This window comes from Anabrus simplex, chromosome 5, assembly GCF_040414725.1.
Source record: "Anabrus simplex isolate iqAnaSimp1 chromosome 5, ASM4041472v1, whole genome shotgun sequence".
Classification (NCBI taxonomy): domain Eukaryota; kingdom Metazoa; phylum Arthropoda; class Insecta; order Orthoptera; family Tettigoniidae; genus Anabrus; species Anabrus simplex.
This window is the reverse complement of record NC_090269.1, coordinates 96,737,425-96,756,583: the sequence shown is the minus strand read 5'-3', so window position 1 is coordinate 96,756,583 and position 19,159 is coordinate 96,737,425. Positions and strand designations below refer to the sequence as shown.

The 19,159-nt window shown below is 38.7% G+C and overlaps 1 protein-coding gene across 4 annotated transcripts in view; it reads left to right on the top strand.

Annotated features, from left to right (window-relative positions):
- Window positions 1–19,159, top strand: part of LOC136873792 (kelch-like protein diablo) — a 273,434-nt gene that overhangs the window by 155,405 nt on the left and 98,870 nt on the right. For 3 of the 4 annotated variants that reach the window (XR_010860175.2, XM_067147027.2, XM_067147026.2), the window contains exon 8: window positions 257–433. The exons of the other annotated variant lie outside the window; for it this stretch is intronic. Coding sequence is in view for 2 of the 3 variants with exons in the window: in XM_067147027.2 (XP_067003128.1) it covers window positions 257–433 (177 nt within the window). In the remaining variant the exon portion in view is untranslated. The remainder of the gene's footprint in view (window positions 1–256; window positions 434–19,159) is intronic. 4 annotated transcript variants of the gene reach the window in all.

Here is a 19,159-nt window from a genome sequence, read left to right as displayed (position 1 = left end):
CAGGTTCGAACCTGGCTCAGTCTGGTGGTATTTGAAGGTGCTCAAATACGTCAGCATCGTGTCGGTAGATTTACTGGCACATAAAAGAACTTCTGCAGGACAAAAGTGTGGCAACTTGGTGTCTCCGAAAACCATCAAAAGTAGTTAGTGGGACGTAAAAACAATAACATTATTATTATTATTATTATTATTATTATTATTATTATTATTATTATTATTATTATTATTATTATTATTATTATTATTCAATTTTCAGGTCTTGCCATGCTGGATGGCTGTGTGTATGCTGTGGGTGGCTGGGAGGGGACGTTTCGACTCGATTCGGTGGAGCGCTATGACCCGGAGACCAACTCTTGGCATCTCATCCCTCCCATGAGGATGGCAGTCACCAGTCCCGCTGTCGTTGCTCACGATGGGATGCTCTACGTGACTGGTAAGATTAACTGTCAGTCCTGTTAAAAATAGCCTCTTCTGTTTCAGTGATGTCAGTAGGGAAGGAACCTAAGAGGATTGATTGTCAAGTTGGGAATAAAAAAGCTAGAACAGGTAGATCCTTTAAAATATTTAGGATGTGTATTCTCCCAGGATGATAGTATAGTACCTACTAAGTGAAAATGAATCAAGCTGCAGCAAAATGGTAAAACTTTACTAACTGGTTTGCAAAAGAGAGGTTAAGAATCCAGCATGGTGCAGCTCATACAGTGTCAGAATGTGCAACACAAGGCTGCCAGCTTATGAACATAGGTCTGGCAAGTGACAAGACCATTGGGCAGGTAGGTCTCGCTAGTGACAAGAACATTGGGCTAGAGGCAAGCAAAGTGAGCCCCCAGGTTAGAGCTGCTAAGCAGCCCGCAGACCTTTATTATCCCCTGTGACAGTATTGGCTAGTGATATGATGCCAAGATACACCACTTTCCGTCTGGCTTCATTATTTTTGCAGAATGTGGTAGCAATGAGCCACACATAATGTGAGCTCTAATAGAGAAAATAGTAACTGCCCTGAAGCCAATAGGAATGCAGGAAATGGCTGCATCTCAGGTAATGACATAATTTCAGTCTTAATTTTTCTGTATAAGTAAGGATACTTCTGGGGGTAGTTTGGTGGGTCCCTGGCAAGCATAAAGGAAGGATCTCTCCTCTCATCTCCTTTAAGTATCATTTCACATCATTTTTGTACAATTTGAACCTTCCTAAAAATGCAAACTACCCAGTAAATTGTAAACCAGCAAAACTATTTCAGTGAGCTTGCAGTTACAATCAATGATAATCTGTAAGAAATACGTAGGCTCTTGGACAAAATTATCTTTACATTGGTCTGTTTTCAGACCAACTTTGTACAGGATTGAAACCTGGGTGGACTCAGGATAACTTACAAGTTGGAAGTAGCGAGAATAACTGCTGATACAAACAGGTGGGAACATTGGCAGGAGGATACTTAGAATGAAGAGATAAAGGCTGTGTTAGGAATAAACTCAGTGGTTGAAGCTGTGAGTATAAAACAGTTCTGGTGGTGGGGTCTTGTGAGGTAAATGGAGATTAGATTATCTTGGTGAATAATGTGCTCAGCCACAGAGGGTAAGAACAGCAGAGAGAGACCAAGGCAAAATTGTTTACTCAGTTTTTAATGATTTAATTATAAGAGATATAGAGCTGAGCAGTGCCTGAGCATTGGTTGGAAATATAGGGTTGTGTTGGTGCTTAGTTTATTCACGGAGACTTGCAGACCCAACATTGAAAGGCATAACACTGTAATAAAGATTTATGTATGATCTGTTTCAGCATTGTTTAATCATAGATTCTCATGTCTGTGACTGCCGTAAATTATTCTTATTGAAACCTTGAATGGGTTAACAGCAAATAAAACACTAACATTTAGAACATGGAAAGTTATTGAATTTTCAAAAAGTTGAAAACAACCATAAAACAAGATAAAACCAGGTAAGACAAACGACAACTAAAATCAAAGTTTGGGAAAAGCAGAAGGGGCCCTACGAGGCATGGAAGGAAGAACTTTCATGGACTGAACTTCAAGAAAAGATCATTTATCTAAGAGAATAATTTATTATAATAAGGTCAAGATTTCAAAGATCAAACAATAAAAGTATATATACGAGTATATGGCCATATGGCAGTTATTATTACAGAGTAAGTGGCCGTGCACTTAGGATCGCGCAGCTCTGAGCTTGCATTCAGGAGATAGTTGGTTCGAACCCCACCATCGGCAGCCCTGAAGATGGTTTTCCGTGGTTTTCCATTTTCACACCAGGTACCTTAACTAAGGCCACGGTCGCTTCCTTCCCACTCCTAGCCCTGTCCTGTCCGGTCATCGCCATGAGACCTATCTTGTTGGGGCAATGTAAAGCAAATTTAAAAGAAAGTTGTTATTAATAAAAGTAAAACTTATGTTAACTAGGAACAACGTAAACTAAGAACAATTACGGGAAAATCTTTTTTTTTTTTTTTGCTAGTTGCTTTACGTCACGCCGACACAGATAGGTCTTATGGCGACGATAGGACAGGAAAGGCCTAGGAATGGGAAGGAAGCGGCCGTGGCCTTAATTAAGGTACAGCCCCAGCATTTGCCTGGTGTAAAAATGGGAAACCACGGAAAACCATCTTCAGGACTGCCGACAGTGGGGTTCGAACCTACTGTCTCCCGAATACTGGATACCGGCCGCACTTAAGCGACTGCAGCTATCGAGCTCGGTACGGGAAAATCAGAACAGTTACAGTCAAGTAAAGAAAGGTTGACTTTCTACTATGCAGGATAGATTGGAGACGCATTGTGCTACAGAATCTTCTTTCTTAATTAATCAGTGGGCTAGTCCCATATCTAAATTTCAATTATAAAATTATGATTAAAGTTTACATCTTAAAAAATATGAAAGCAGAAAAAGTCAGAAGGCAAAGGGAAAACACTTTGCAGTTAATATATTTAAGGTGAGCAGAGTTACTAAGGCCAAGCCAGAAGGCAAAAGTTACATATAAGGTTCAAAAACTGTTTTTAAAAAGCTTGTCTCAACACGAAGCGAGAATGGCAGTAATTGAAAAATTACTCCATTCTGAAGCATTAATTAAAAGCCTTGGTCTATAGGCTTCAGCAGAGAAAGTGCCTGTACATGTAGTTAAAGTTACATTATAATAATTTAAGACACTTGACCGAAAAGAAGCAAGTGTTTACCCAAGGAATGCTCGCACTCCCCGCGTGAGTGGGAGTGATCCTGGACCACATATGCTCTCCGAGAGAACCAAATCCGAAGCATGTGTCCTTAGTGGTCATGTGAGACAGTCGGGATATAGGAACTTAGCTTAGCAAGATTGAATAGCCAATAATTGTATGGGATTTACTTCACAGAAAACTATTAACCAATAATATTTACTTTTAATCTAACCAATTAGATGATGTCAATTTAATTCATGAGTTTCTAGGAAAGTCCTGATCTGATGCAAACGGATGCAACATACCAACGTGTGTACCAGGGTGTACTCAAAATGTTTCTACAAAAAAATCTTTATGATGAAAATTTAAATTAATAAATAATCAGAATTTTATAATTTAATATATGGTTCATGTTTGTGGGTTACTGTAGTCACGTCCTAGTTCGTGAACCATGGGCAACGGCTGAGTGGGCTAGTAAGTGGTCCTGAGAGTTGGGATACCAGTTGCTATGGAATCGGAGTGGGCATCTCGGACATATTCCGAGTCGTGGCCCTCCTTGTGCTCAGGCGGCTAGGAGTATACAATTCACTGGTGGTCCATAACCCGTTAGAGGAGAGATCCTCACTTGGACTATGTGCAAGTAGGGCAGCATCCTGCTTCATGAATTTACCGAGCTCAGAACACTTTAAGCAAACCTCGGACCTATGGGAGTAATGGAGCCCCACTCCCATTTGACAGGCGAGGGACTCCTTGGAAACAACTTGGCGAACGAAATGGAATTCGATGGGGAGCTATCAATATTAATGGGGCTTATGGAAGAAAGAAGGTAGAACTGGATGAGTCAGCAAAGAGGATGCATCTGGATGTGCTAGGAGTAAGTGATATTCGGGTAAGGGGAGATAACGAGGAAGAGATAGGAGATTATAAAGTGTACTTGACGGATATTAGAAAGGGAAGGACAGAGTCTGGGGTAGAGCTCTTTATCAGGAATACCATTGCACGCAACATAGTTTCTGTTAGGCACGTAAATGAGCGAATGATGTGGGTAGATTTGTCAGTTGGAGGAATTAGGACAAGAATTGTGTCCGTGTATTCACCATGTGAGGGTGCAGATGAGGATGAAGTTGACAAGTTTTATGAAGCATTGAGTGACATTTGGTCAGGGTCAACAGCAAGGATAGAGTAGTGCTAATGGGCGATTTCAATGCGAGAATTGGGAATAGAACTGAAGGATACGAAAGGGTGATTGGTAAATGTGGAGAAGATATGGAAACTAATGGGAATGGGAAGCGTTTGCTGGACTTCTGTGCTAGTATGGGTTTAGCTGTTACGAATACATTCTTCAAGCATAAGGCTATTCACCGCTACACATGGGAAGCTAGGGGTACCAGATCCATAATAGACTATATCTTAACAGACTTCGAATTCAGGAAATCTGTTTGGAATGTACGAGTTTTCCAGGGATTTTTCGATGATACAGACCACTATCTGATCTGTAGTGAACTAAGTATCTCTAGGCCTAGGGTAGAGAAAGTGAAATCTGTCTGCAAACGAATAAGGGTAGAAAATCTCCAGGACGAGGAAATTAGACAGAAGTACATGGATATGATTAATGAGAAGTTTCGAACAGTAGACAGTAAGCAGATTCAGGATATAGAAAGTGAATGGATGGCATACAAGGATGCTGTAGTAGAAACAGCAAGAGAATGCCTAGGAACAACTGTGTGTAAAGATGGGAAAAGGCGAACATCTTGGTGGAATGATGAAGTGAGAGCAGCCTGTAAACGTAAAAAGAAGGCTTATCAGAAATGGCTCCAAACAAGGGCCGGGGCAGACAGGGATTTGTACGTAGATGAGAGAAACAGAGCAAAACAAATAGTTGTTGAATCCAAAAAGAAGTCATGGGAAGATTTTGGTAATAACCTGGAAAGGCTAGGTCAAGCAGCAGGGAAACCTTCCTGGACAGTAATAAAGAATCTTAGGAAGGGAGGGAAAAAGGAAATGAATAGTGTTTTGAGTAATTCAGGTCAACTCGTAATAGATCGCAGGGAATCACTGGAGAGATGGAGGGAATATTTTGAACATCTTCTCAATGTAAAAGGAAATCAACTTGGTGGTGTTGCAAACAGCCAAGCTCATGGGGAGGAGGGAAATGATGTTGGTGAAATTATGCTTGAGGAAGTGGAAAGGATGGTAAGAAAACTCCATTGTCATAAGGCAGCAGGAATAGATGAAATTAGACCTGAAATGGTGAAGTATAGTGGGAAGGCAGGGATGAAATGGCTTCATAGAGTAGTAAAATAAGCATGGAGTGTTGGTAAGGTACCTTCAGATTGGACAAAATCAGTAATTGCACCTATCTATAAGCAAGGGAACAGGAAGGATTGCAATAACTATCAAGGTATCTCATTGATTAGTATACCAGGCAAAGTATTCACTGGCATCTTGGAAGGGAGGGTGCGATCAGTCGTTGAGAGGAAGTTGGATGGAAACCAGTGTGGTTTCAGACCACAGAGAGGCTGTCAGGATCAGATTTTCAGTATGCGCCAGGTAATTGAAAAATGCTACGAGAGGAATAAGCAGTTGTGTTTATGTTTCGTAGATCTAGAGAAAGCATACGACAGGGTATCAAGGGAAAAGATGTTCACTATACTGGGGGACTATGGAATTAAAGGTAGATTATTAAAATCAATCAAAGGAATTTATGTTGACAATTGGGCTTCAGTGAGAATTGATGGTGGAATGAGTTCTTGGTTCAGGGTACTTACAGGGGTTAGACAAGGCTGTAATCTTTCACTTTTGCTGTTCATAGTTTACATGGATCATCTGCTGAAAGGTATAAAATGGCAGGGAGGGATTCAGTTAGGTGGAAATGTAGTAAGCAGTTTGGCCTATGCTGACGACTTGGTCTTAATGGCAGACTGTGCCGAAAGCCTGCAGTCTAATATCTTGAAACTTGAAAACAGGTGCAATGAGTATGGTATGAAAATTAGCCTCTCGAAGACTAAATTGATGTCAGTAGGTAAGAAATTCAACAGAATTGAATGTCAGATTGGTGATACAAAGCTAGAACAGGTTGATAATTTCAATTATTTTGGTTGTGTGTTCTCCCAGGATGGTAATATAGTAAGTGAGATTGAATCAAGGTGTAGTAAAGCTAATGCAGTGAGCTCGCAGTTGCAATCAACAGTATTCTGTAAGAAGGAAGTCAGCTCCCAGACGAAACCATCTTTACATTGGTCTGTTTTCACCGGGCGAGTTGGCCGTGCGCGTAGAGGCGCGCGGCTGTGAGCTTGCATCCGGGAGATAGTAGGTTCGAATCCCACTATCGGCAGCCCTGAAGATGGTTTTCCGTGGTTTCCCATTTTCACACCAGGCAAATGCTGGGGCTGTACCTTAATTAAGGCCACGGCCGCTTCCTTCCAACTCCTAGGCCTTTCCTATCCCATCGTCGCCATAAGACCTATCTGTGTCGGTGCGACGTAAAGCCCATAGCAGAGGTCTGTTTTCAGACCAACATTGCTTTACGGGAGTGAAAGCTGGGTGGACTCAGGATATCTTATTCATAAGTTAGAAGTAACAGACATGAAAGTAGCAAGAATGATTGCTGGTACAAACAGGTGGGAACAATGGCAGGATGGTACTCGGAATGAGGAGATAAAGGCTAATTTAGGAATGAACTCGATGGATGAAGCTGTACGCATAAAACGGCTTCGGTGGTGGGGTCATGTGAGGCGAATGGAGGAGGATAGGTTACCTAGGAGAATAATGGACTCTGCTATTGAGGGTAAGAGAAGTAGAGGTAGACCAAGACGACGATGGTTAGACTCGTTTTCTAATGATTTAAAGATAAGAGGTATAGAACTAAATGAGGCCACAACACTAGTTGCAAATCGAGGATTGTGGCAACATTTAGTAAATTCTCAGAGGCTTGCAGACTGAACGCTGAAAGGCATAACAGTCTATAATGATAATGTATGTATGTATGTATGTATGTATGTATGTATGTATGTATGTATGTATGTATGTATGTATGTATGTATGTAATATAAATCGTTTCCCAGCTGTCACAATTATTGCCTCCTTTATATGGAGTGTTAGCTCAGAGATATTATTGCTCCTTCTTGTAAGGACAGATATTCCTTGAATTCCATTTTGTGCAAATGAAATAGGTGGTACTATCTAAAAGTGTTCTTGCTGTGGTGTATAAGCAGGCTGGGCTGAGTAGCTCAGATGGTATTATTCTGGCCTTCTGAACTCGAGTTGGCAGGTTCGATCCTGACTTAGTTCACTGGTATTTGAAGGTGCTCATTATGTCAGCCTCATGTCAGTATTCTTACTGGTGTATAATAGAATTCAGTCCTGAGTGTGTCTTATCAAGTTTCTCTGACGTTGACTGTCAGTCTGGTGTATTCGTCTCTGTTTTCTGAAAGGCGGAAAGCTTCTGAGGGTTACATGTATCCATTCAATCTTAAATGTTTTCCTGTCAAAATGATAATCTTCTTCCAGCACCTCTATAACTCTCTCTCCCTTCTCTTGCAGGATTATCTTCAGAAGTTGTCCTAGGATTGCCAGTTTCCTACATTTTACAGTTTGTAGAAGTTCTCATTGAACATTAGCTCTCATAAGCACTTCTTTACTGGATTTTCAAGCTATCTATGGAATATGAAGCATTCTCCTGTGAAGCCACATTTTAGATGCTGCTTCTATTCAGCTGATTGTCTTTGCTTTTAATGTAAAGACTTTACACCCATATAACATCACCATCATCCATGTCCCACTCCAGTCACCCGGGTGTGGTTAACAAGCCTCCTCCATTGCTTTCTGTCCTTCGACTTTTCCTGCTCCATTACTTCCGCCACATCCAATCCAGCTTCTGTAATGTCCTCCCAAATCTGGTCCATCCACCTTCTTCTCAGTCTTCCAACTGGTATCTTTCCCTTAACTTCTCTTTCTAATTCCCGTCTTGCTACCTGTTCCTTTCCCATTCTTTTTACATGTCCGAATCATCTCAGTCTTGTTTTCTGTATGTTCTGTACTAACGGTTCTATATTTAGCTCTTCTGATTTTAATATTTTGGATTCTATCTCTTGTCTTTTTAACCAATGTTTTTAAAAGTTTCATTTCTACTGCTTGGATCTTACTATCTTGTCTCTTATTAGTTACCAGCGTTTCTAGTCCGTATTTTACAATTGGTATGAAATACTGTTTATATAATGTTAATTTTGTTCTCTTGGGTACTTTGTCATTCCATAAAAGCTCTCTGACTTGATGATAAAATGATGTACCTTTGTCTGTTATTAATTTCAGGGTTGATTTTATTACTTCCACTAATAATGCTACCCAGATTTGTAAAGTGTTATAAATTCTCTAACTGTTCTCTGCCTATGTTCACTTGGCTTCTCTTTTTCTCTTTTCTACATTGCCTGACTACAGTTTTCTTTTTACTAATTACCATTCCAAACTCCTTCAGATTTTCATTCCAAATGCCCAGTCTCCTCTACTTCCTTTTCTCCCTTTCACCAAATCACCACATCATCTGCAAATACCAAAGAAAATACCCATATAACAACACTGGCCAAATGCAGCACTCAAGCATCCTTTTTCTCAGGTTCAAATTTGTATTTTTAGTAAAAAAAAACACTGATTTTATTTTAAGAAAATTTGTTCCTCCTTGTTAAAGCTTGTGAGCACAAAATTCTGGCATGTCAGCATCTCCAAAGACTGTAAAAGTAGTTAATGGAACAAAGCCATTAACAATATTATTGTTGTTTATGAAGAGAGTCGCATATTGCTATAAACTTTCTTTCTAACCAATACCTGCGTTCTTCAACTCCTCTATTGGAACATCTTATTGGTGTGCTAAAGAACAGCAATGCTGACAGTTTCTAAGTAGGGGCCAATGACCTTAGATGTTAGGCCCCTTAACAACAAGCATCATCATCAGTTTCTAAGTAATCTTAACCTCTGAGTGACAATTACTGATACATTTGTAGCAGGTTTTTGCATAGCTGAATTTTAACTTCGTACAACTCAGAATTGCAAACAAGTCACATTTTTTGTGTAGATTCATGCTTTCATGGCCTTATTGATAGACATGATAATCTTTTGGGAATTTGCCATGTCAAAGAAAACAGAGAAATTCTTTACACCGGACTAGTTGGCCATGCAGTTAGAGGCACGCAGCTGTCGGCAGACCTAGAGATGGTATTCCGTGGTTTCCCATTTTCACACCAGGCAAATGCTGGGGCTGTACCTTAATTAAGGTCACTTCCGTCCTACTCCTAGGCCTTTCCTGTCCCATCGTCACCAAGAGACCTATCTGTGCCGGCACAACGTTAAAGCAAAATTTGAAAAAAAATGTACCTTGGCGATACTTTGCTCTGTATCTTCAGAAGAAAAACACATCTGCGATGCAAACTTCTCTGACAATGACGATTTTAATTTGAAAATACTTAATGCCACTCTCTTCAAAAACAATAATAATATTGTTACTGGCTTTGTTCCATTGTCAGTGGTATTTTCATTTGTCACCACTGTGTGCTAGTCTTCTGAGTAGGAAGTGATGGTGCCATCTTAGCTCAAAGTAAGATGTTTCCTATTCAGTATGTCTATGTGTTGCAAAATAGACAGCAAGTTCATCAGACTGATCAAAGACAATGGGGGAGGATTATAGTACAAGAAATTTAAAAAAATATGTGCAAAGAAAGACCCCAAGGACAAAAGAATATAATAGAGATGAAGATGAAAAGAAAAGTGAGCAGAAAAAAAAAAAAAAATGTTGGGGAATCGGAGTAGGGAAGATATATACTACAATGAAGTTGAAGGAACAATAACTTTGAAAATGACATTAAGCAAGGAAATACCGGAATACCGAAGTAATTAAATTAAATCAAACGAAACCAGAAAACATTAAGAATAACATTAAAATAACACTTACCAATAAAAACTGTAGTTTCCAAGGGGAGGCCCCTAGCGCACGCGCTCGCTAGGGCGGTCGGATGTAAATGACGCAGAGCACGCACATCATATTTCTGAAGCTGGCAGAAGACCGGAAATAGCGCGATCAAATTAACCAATAAGTAACAATTTCCACTAGGTTCCCTATCTTTTCGCCAATAGGAAATCTCGTTATTCTAGCGAATGAAATTGCATGACCATATATGGTCATATTAAGATAGTTAGCAACTTCTCGAGATTTCCTATTGCGACACCTATTTCGACAGCGATAACCTCATATGCGGTATAGGATGTTTCACAACTAAAGCACCTTTACATTATCATCAGATTACAATTCTGACATACAGAATTACAAAAATTTTCAAATAATTCTTCAAGAAATTCTTCAAGTTAAAACGTCCCAAGTGTCTTTTCCTCATGCTTGCTGACATTAAATTATCAATTACATAAAATTTACATACAAAAAAAAATCACTTCAAAACAATTCTCGTATCTTGCAATGTACATTTCCAGTTCAATACATCTTGAAGTTACGAACAAAAATGAAATCCTTCAGACACGTTAAATAAAAAACTTTAAAATTATATTTCCCATAGTAGTAGTTCTTTGTCTCATCACATATTACAATATTTATAAAAACCTAGTAAAATGCAAAACAAGTTCTTATATTACATTACTTGTTGTTGTGAACAGTTTTCTGATAAATCAAAACAATGAAAATAAGAGTCTCGGCACGATTGACAGGCAGTGATACCCGCATTGCAACATAAGCATTAGATTTTCAACAACAATTAACCTTCAGTCACTCTTTGTTGAGAAATGATTCAAAGCACTTCAGACAAAGGAAAAGTGTGTCAGGACAGGTTGTGCAGACAGTTGACACCCTTTTTGTGACAGAAGCAGCAGCTGTTCTGCCCATGACCTTGCATAGTTGCTGATAGCAGCTTTGACACTGACCTCAAGCTTTCCTGCAATATTGAAAGCAAGAAATAAAAATTAAATTTATAATTAGTATTAAGATCCTTCAGAAATGCAATAATGTTGAACTTGATAAAACTTGACCGGTACTTTTTGTCCTTCCGTCTCATTGGGTTCCCCAAGGTAGTGGTTCTGTCTCTTCAGAGTACACCTAACAGGATCGTTAGACAAAGCAGAGTACTGACCACGTTCCTTTGAAACTCTGCAAGAGACATTTCTTGGTGTTCAATAGCCCGCGTCTTATTGTACAGCAGCAGTGCCTTTACAACAGCAGTACCCAAAAGAATGTCATCTGCAACTTTGTGCTACCATCGGATGGTTTTCCTCATTGCAGTGTGATACAAAGAAAGTGTGTCCGCAATATTTATTCTTCCTTTCATTTTATTGTACGTGATTTCCATTTTTGGTTTAACCACATCTTCGTGTTTCTTGATCTTTTTTCTCATAGCAATTACATCGTTAGAACATTTGGTTGACATAATCAACACGTCCCTCTGATCTCTTCACTTCATCACTGTCAGTCCATTTCCATTCTCCATTGCAATGAGTTTTCCCTTAAGGTTTGCATTTATAACATCCTTTGGTAAACCTTTTCGATTTTCCCTAAGTGTGGCAATAAAATGTGTCTTACTATCCAGTAGCACCTCAGCTAACTCAATTGATGAGTAATGACTGTTGGTGCAGAGAAAGCGACCACTGTCCAGATACGGGTCCGTAAGTTGCATTACAACTTGAGTAGCCATGCTCAGTGTATTCTGAGCATTCAAGGTATGTTTACCAGCGTATACTTTAGTTTTGTAGGTGTAGCCCGTGTCGTCGCACAACTTTAATTGTTTAACACCCTACCTGTGTTCCTTACCAGGCATAAATTGCCGGAATGATAAACGACCTCTCCACGGAATCATTGATTCATCAACTACAAGGTTTTCACCTGGAGTTTTGACACTCTTGAAGTTAATATGCATTATATCTAACAGTGACTGAATCTTGTGCAACTTTCCAGCTAAAGCATCATTGGGAGCAAAGCGCCAGATTCGAAGTAGTAACTGAAAACAATTTCTTGGCATTACCTTACCAGCTACACTATTTCCATATACATAAAACTGGCTCCAATAATTTGACAATGAAGGCATTCTTACAAGACCCATCCACAATCTCAAACCTATAAAAACTTTCATTTCCTCCTTCGTAGTATCTACCCACTCCTTCAGACGACTAGACTGCTTAATGTGCATAGACGCTAGTGTTTGATTTTCATTGAGATTAGTTTGTAGTACCATCAAATCAAGAACTTCATCTGTTAGGAACAGTCGGTAAAACTCATATGGTGTGGCTGTAGAAGTATCAATTTGAAGATTTAGATGCTCCTGACTTATAAATGGAATATGTTTCTGTGCGCCTACACAAGGACCCCAGGCATCATTGTTTACTTGATTGTCTTCAGCATCACTCGATACATCCATCATGCTGTCACTGTCACTGCACTTATCATCACTAGCGTTATATTCACTTACATCATCTTCTCTATCAGAATCCATCAGTAATTCACAAATATCCACTTCACTAATTCTCTTGTTTGCAAGTCTCTTACCATTTCTACCAAGATTATTACCAATATCTTCCATTTTTTATATTTTTGCACAACTATACAAACTGAGTGATAATTCGTACATAAACGAGGAATAAACAGTGCCTGGCATGCTTTCACTTGTGACAATGACCAGTGGACAGTCAGTGACTTCGGAAGAATACATGTGACGCTGTATGGTGGCACACAGTAGAAATACATAGCTGAAATAGATCCTGAAGTTCGCTCTTCAAGTAGTACCAATTTTACACGCATAGATGTCACAGCTCATTTGCTACGACGCATCGCCTGAAACTCTACTGTGCCGCCATATGGCGCCATGCCAACTCTGATTTCAAGAACGGTGTGCCGCCATATAGCATAACGCCATCTCAAATTTGAAGATCAGCGTGACGCCATATGGCGGCACATAGCACCCAACATGTTAATTGATAGCCAGTGTCCTTGTTGAAATTATAGTTGAAACTGGTTTTAACGACTATGAAGGGATCACCAATTAAACGGTCATTATAGTCTCACAAACTTTTTTCCTTCTAAAAATTTCATATATGTAAATTTCAGGCTGCACACTTACATGGTTAATTAACAGAAGAAAGTCAAAACTTCAGAAGATTTAACTGAAATAGGCACTGAATTTACAATACAGTATTTGTGAAGTGGGACTGAGAGGAATTTTTCTTCTAATGTTTACACAGTACATATAGCAATGATATGCCAACAAAATTCAAAAACCTATACTGGCTGTGGAAAGAAGTAACAATAATTTAAATTGTCTTGGTTAATAAATGAGCTAAAATATTGAGCATGTTTTAAACTTAATTCATGCTCTGTATAGTATAATAACCGTGAATGACACAGCCTCGTTTCAGTTACTGTATTACAGTACAAAAATGAAAATTACAAATCAGAAAACTCCAACATACATAACCACAAAACACCTAAAAGCTGATTAAATGATTTCTTAACTTGACAGTCGTGAAAACATAATACAATACAAGCTTAGGCAGTGTTGTTTAGATTTGTTAGCCAGTTGATTTAATATGCAATACAGTAATGCATACTGTAACTTTGACTGGGTTAATAACAGATAAAAATAAAAAAATAAAATAAAAATAAAATAAATATAATTTAAACATGGAAAGGTATTTTGTACAAGTTAAATTCAATGATAAAACGAGGTAAAAGCACAACGGCAACTAAAGATAAAGGATGTGGAAAGCTGAAGTGTCCTTACGAGGCATGTAAGGAAGAACTTTTATGGACTGATCTTGAACTAAATGGTAATTTAGATTAAGAGACCTATTTGTTTACACATAATATAAATTACAAAATTATATAAAAATGGCAAAGAATTTTATGTTTACCTTTGCACATGGAAATTACTGCAATCAAAGAAACATAACCTCAAGAGATAAATATATCAAACAGTTCAAAAGAGTTTTTAAACAAATAAAACATCTTGAAAATTTCTACCCTGTGGAAGTGGAGTGAGACAACATTTAACACTCAAAGCATTAAACTTATGTAGAAAGACCTATTTGAAGAACCCTCTTCATTATGAAATAGTGGGCAATCCCATGTTACCATTACGAAAGAGAAATTGAAAACAATGAACACAAAGTGATGGCGGCAGTGAGTGTGTGATATATTAAGTGAAGTGACGAAAAAAACAAAGTTATGTGAGTAATATCCACAATTCTTCAGGAATATACTGCAGATCAGTAACATTAATAACTCAGGGAACTATTAAAACAAAATCGAATTAGCACTCAATCAGCTACAACTAAATAAATAAGATAAACAACATTAAGGTGTTCATGTGCTCCCCTGTGTGGCAAGAAAATAAAAAACAATCAACAGGCTGTAGGCTGTGATGGTAAATGCGAACGTTGGTTCCATGTAACGTGTAAAAATGAACAAGGAAACTCTCCAAAATTTCCGTAAGGAAGAATAATTCCAATGGTCGTGTAAACGTGAAGACTGCATTGCACAACCCAACATAAATGAGATTATGGCAAACTTTTCCAAACAACTTGAAGAGTCCCTCAAAGTACTAATGGAAGAAAACAAAGAATTACAGAAATTAGCAACCTTTCTTTCCGAAAAATATGATGACCTCAAGAACAAACTAGACACTTTGAGGAAAGATAAGAAAAATGCGGAAATTGCGACAACGGCAGCCGTGAATGAGCTAGAAGACTTGAAGCATTATCAACGCAAAAACAATTTATTGGTAAATTAAACCTGGCAACGGAAAGTGGGTAAGCTCCAGCGTTAGAGAAAAATTAAACTGAACACTACATTTGAAGATCACTACCAGAAAAAAGAAAGAGCCAAGTGCTTACCTTATAGGGGGGCCAAGAGACCCGTCACCTGGAGGAGGCAACCTCTCCCATCAATGGTCAAACAATCAAGACGGTTTGGATCCGCTTGGCTTTTGCCAAGAGGGCTGCTGCCGGAAATGGTGAAATTGCGAAACGACCAATGAGCGCCCCGCATTTCTCGCGTTCGCCAATAGGAAATAGTCTTATTATGGCCAATGAGGGCCCAACAAAAAATTGCTGACAAAATAAAGCATATAGCATCGAGAAATTTCCCAAACCGATGCAACCGGAAACTCCTCGAGGTATCGTACCTGATCTGACACGTGCGGCACAGTATGTCTCACAAGTTTTTCATCTTACCTTTAACGTTCCTAAGACCTAATAACTATTTCATAATACCCAAATATTTTTTAAGAAGTATATAAAAAAAGCAAAGCAACAAATAAATACATGAACATACAAGAATCACTATATCCTCCAAGTCCAAATAAATATTATACAATCACTACATATTGTGTATCTAACATAGTGGTACTACTCGCAATTAAAGGCGACCCATGGTGTTCCGCGCATGGTGGTACAAATCAGAAATAGTTTCATGGTTCTAATTCAATCATCCCTTGGTCGTCCCTTTTATTCACCACTTACGGCAGGCAGGGGATACTGTGGGTGTATTCTTCGTCTGTGTCGCCCACCTACAAGGGGGTGACAATTGAAAATGAAAATCCACAACCTGTTTTCAGTCATTTGACCAGGTCAGGAATGGAATGAATGAAGCCCCCATCTAGCGGCAAGGATAGGAATTGTGTCGGCTGCCGAAGCCTGTCTCACTCCTCTGGAGCAATGATTAATGAATGAAAGATGAAATAAAATGATACTGGAGAGTGTTGCTGGAATGAAATATGACATGGAAAACCGGAGTAGCCGAAGGAAAACCTGTCCCGCCTCCGCTTTGTCCAGCACAAATCTCACATGGAGTGACCGGAATTTGAACCACAGAACCCAGCGGTGAGAGGCCGGCATGCTGCCGCCTGAGCCATGGAGGCTCTTCGGGGGTGACAATTAAAAGAAAATAATTGGCATAAAGAGTCATTTGTCACATGCACTACAGGATACTCGAATACTTAAGGTAATTTAAATTTAAGAATTTCATCTTATATCCGTATCCGTTATCCTTGTTTGCTTTTTTGCACTTGAGATGTGTGTACGCATTTTGCATTTGATGATGCATTCTTTTAATACTTCATTACTCTCTTCTTTGAAAATAAGACATTTTTGTGAAGTTTTCACTGTACTGAGAGCTGGATTAAATGATGGCAGCAAACTGTTGTTCTTGTTCATTTTCACTCTAATCAATCATGTGTTGGTTTTGGATATCAGCTACAAATTCTTCTTCACTTGCTGAGGCACACGTGGCAAGATTGTTGTCTACCTCACCAAAGTCCTCTATTTTACAAGTTAACAAAAAAGGACCAAGTTCTTCCATTAATCGCACTAAAGGAATGTCATCCTCTTCATCATCAGCACTATCAGCTGTTGCTGAAAACATGTCGCCCTCACTGTGGGATGGTGAAGAAAGATCTTTGAAACCTTCATGTTTAACACAGTTGGTATGATTGTTTGAATGACATTTCGCTACACTTCCGATACCGTTAAAATTGCATCAACAACGTTGAAAACTGTTTCTTCACCTTCTTCAATTTTTTGTACCATGTTCATCACTTGAACTTTCCTGTACTGTGTCTTAAGAAATTTTATAACTCCCTGTTCCATGGGTTGTGTAACTGACACAACATTTGGAAATAAAAACACAAGTTTTATGAACTTCAGATTACTACTGGATGCGGGTCAGTAATTGAACAGGAAAATAATTTTTTATTTCTTTGATTTCTGCTGAGAATCACAGTTACGCAACCACTTTTCAAACATTTCTGATGTCATCCAAGATAATCCAGTTATTATTATTATTATTATTATTATTATTATTATTATTATTATGTTGTAGGGCAGAAAGAGGAATGTTACAATTACAATTCTTAAACTGTTACAGCACAAAACAAAAATAGATTTGATTATGCTTATATTATTAGAATACTCTCATTTTAAAAGGAAACGTCTGCATCATTCAGTCGCCAGCTGAGTTCCATTCTGCCGATCATGTTTCATGTTTGCAAAGGCAAGCATGTTCCATTACTACTGGCAATTCAAGACATTAAGCAACAACAGAATAAATTAACTCCACTAATTTTATATCTGTATATTAACCCATTAATGCCTGAATTTTTTTCTAAATTTTTATTTGTTTTTTACATTATTATGACTCTAAGTAATACAAACCCACTGAAAAATATTTAAGATGTTATTCATCACTCAGTTTTGAAAATATTTGCCGTTACCATATGGCAATGCTAGGCGCTTCTACTACCTACTTAAATTGGGTATCACTTTGATTAAAAATTTGCACTCTGAATCATTAGCAGGCTACTATTCTACATTGTTATTATTTAACGTAATACTACTAAAACACAATAACAATTAGAACTTTACATTTGAAATATTACACGCATCATTTCTTTCTGTGTTTGTAAAACCACACGGTCTAGCCAGTATGAAAAGGAACAAAACAGTCGATGCACAATCCCACTTCACACTTCAAGCACATTGTCCTCACACTGGATTTACAGTTTTCATTAGCGCACCTTTTCCTCTTCTTTCCTTCAGTGTGCTGGATAAGGTGGTCAGTTTTATCAAGTCTTACAGAATCTGATATGCGGCCGCTAAGAGATGTCCATGAAGCTGCTGGTCTTCCAGCTATTTTTGGTACATTCTGGTATCTCTGGAGATAGATTGTAGCTATTTCTCTTTTGAAATCCAGCTGAGCAATTTTTTGTTTTCTCCCTTTATTGTATAAAATCCAGCTGTTTTGAACAGTTACATCTAGCATCCATGTGAACAAAGGCCAGTACCATTTTTTGCCTCGTATCCCGGTGCGATAGCAGGCAACATTCTGATCCATCTGGTCAGTGCCTCCCATAAAGGTGTTGTATTTGGCGACCAGCCTTGGCCTTGGAATCATTACATTTTGCTTCTGCTGCTGTGAGTATCTCTTCACTTGACCGACTTCTTGTGCACCACATGAAAAAGAGATCATTGTGACCACGGAGTTATCCATCCACCGGACATAAAGCAGTCCATCATTCTTCTCTAATGCTGTCTCATAAGTCCCACGATCTTTTTTGGAAAATATTTGCTTGTTTTCCAGAGGACATCCTTTAGGAATCCTCATCTGTGTAGCTTAGTTCCCTTTTCTCATCTGGAACTTCCTCAAGCAGAACAAGTAGGGGACTTGCAGCCGTACCAAATAACCTGCCATAGTCAGCATTAGATTTTGGTCCTTTACCCTGGTACAACTCAGAATTCACTAAATATCCATCCTTGGTGTTCAGGCTCCAGATCTTGTACCCAAATCTAATGGGCTTACCACGAATTAATTGTTTGCACCCATGGCAGCCAAAATATTTCACCATACATTCATCAGATGATAGGTGTTCCTCGGGTATGAAAGTATCAATACATCTCTTCTTTAACTTTTCCATTATAGGCCTTATTTTCCATGTCTTATCATTAGGGTCAATTCTAGAGTTGTCTGCAAAGTGCAGAAAACTACAGATTTGAAGAAATCGGTCTCTTCTCATTGACCGAGAAACTGCCATGTTCTTCAAGTCGTCATTCGAATTCCAGAAGTGCCTTTTAGAAGGCATGTTATTGTAGCCATTGGCAATGGCAATGAAGCAGCGTATTTCTTCTGCTGTTATCTTTGGGTCCTGATAATTCAAAAATAATGCTTAGCGTCTGTTTTCCTCCACTAAATGTTCTATGAATTCTTCATCTATAAACAATTCAAAAATTTAAATTACTGAGAAGTGTTCATATCTTCAATAATCTGGAATGGGGAATGCAGTAGGTTTATCAGTGTCAAAATCAGCTCCTTTCTCCCATCGCGTGTCAGATGTTTCCCTCTCAGCGATCCATTTGATAACATTTTCAGATATTGGGGTAGATATAATTTCAGGTGAAGCTGCCTTTAGTGTGGGTGGCTGTACTGATGGGCTGTACTCATTTTCGTCCACACCTATTCTTTCTGTGTTG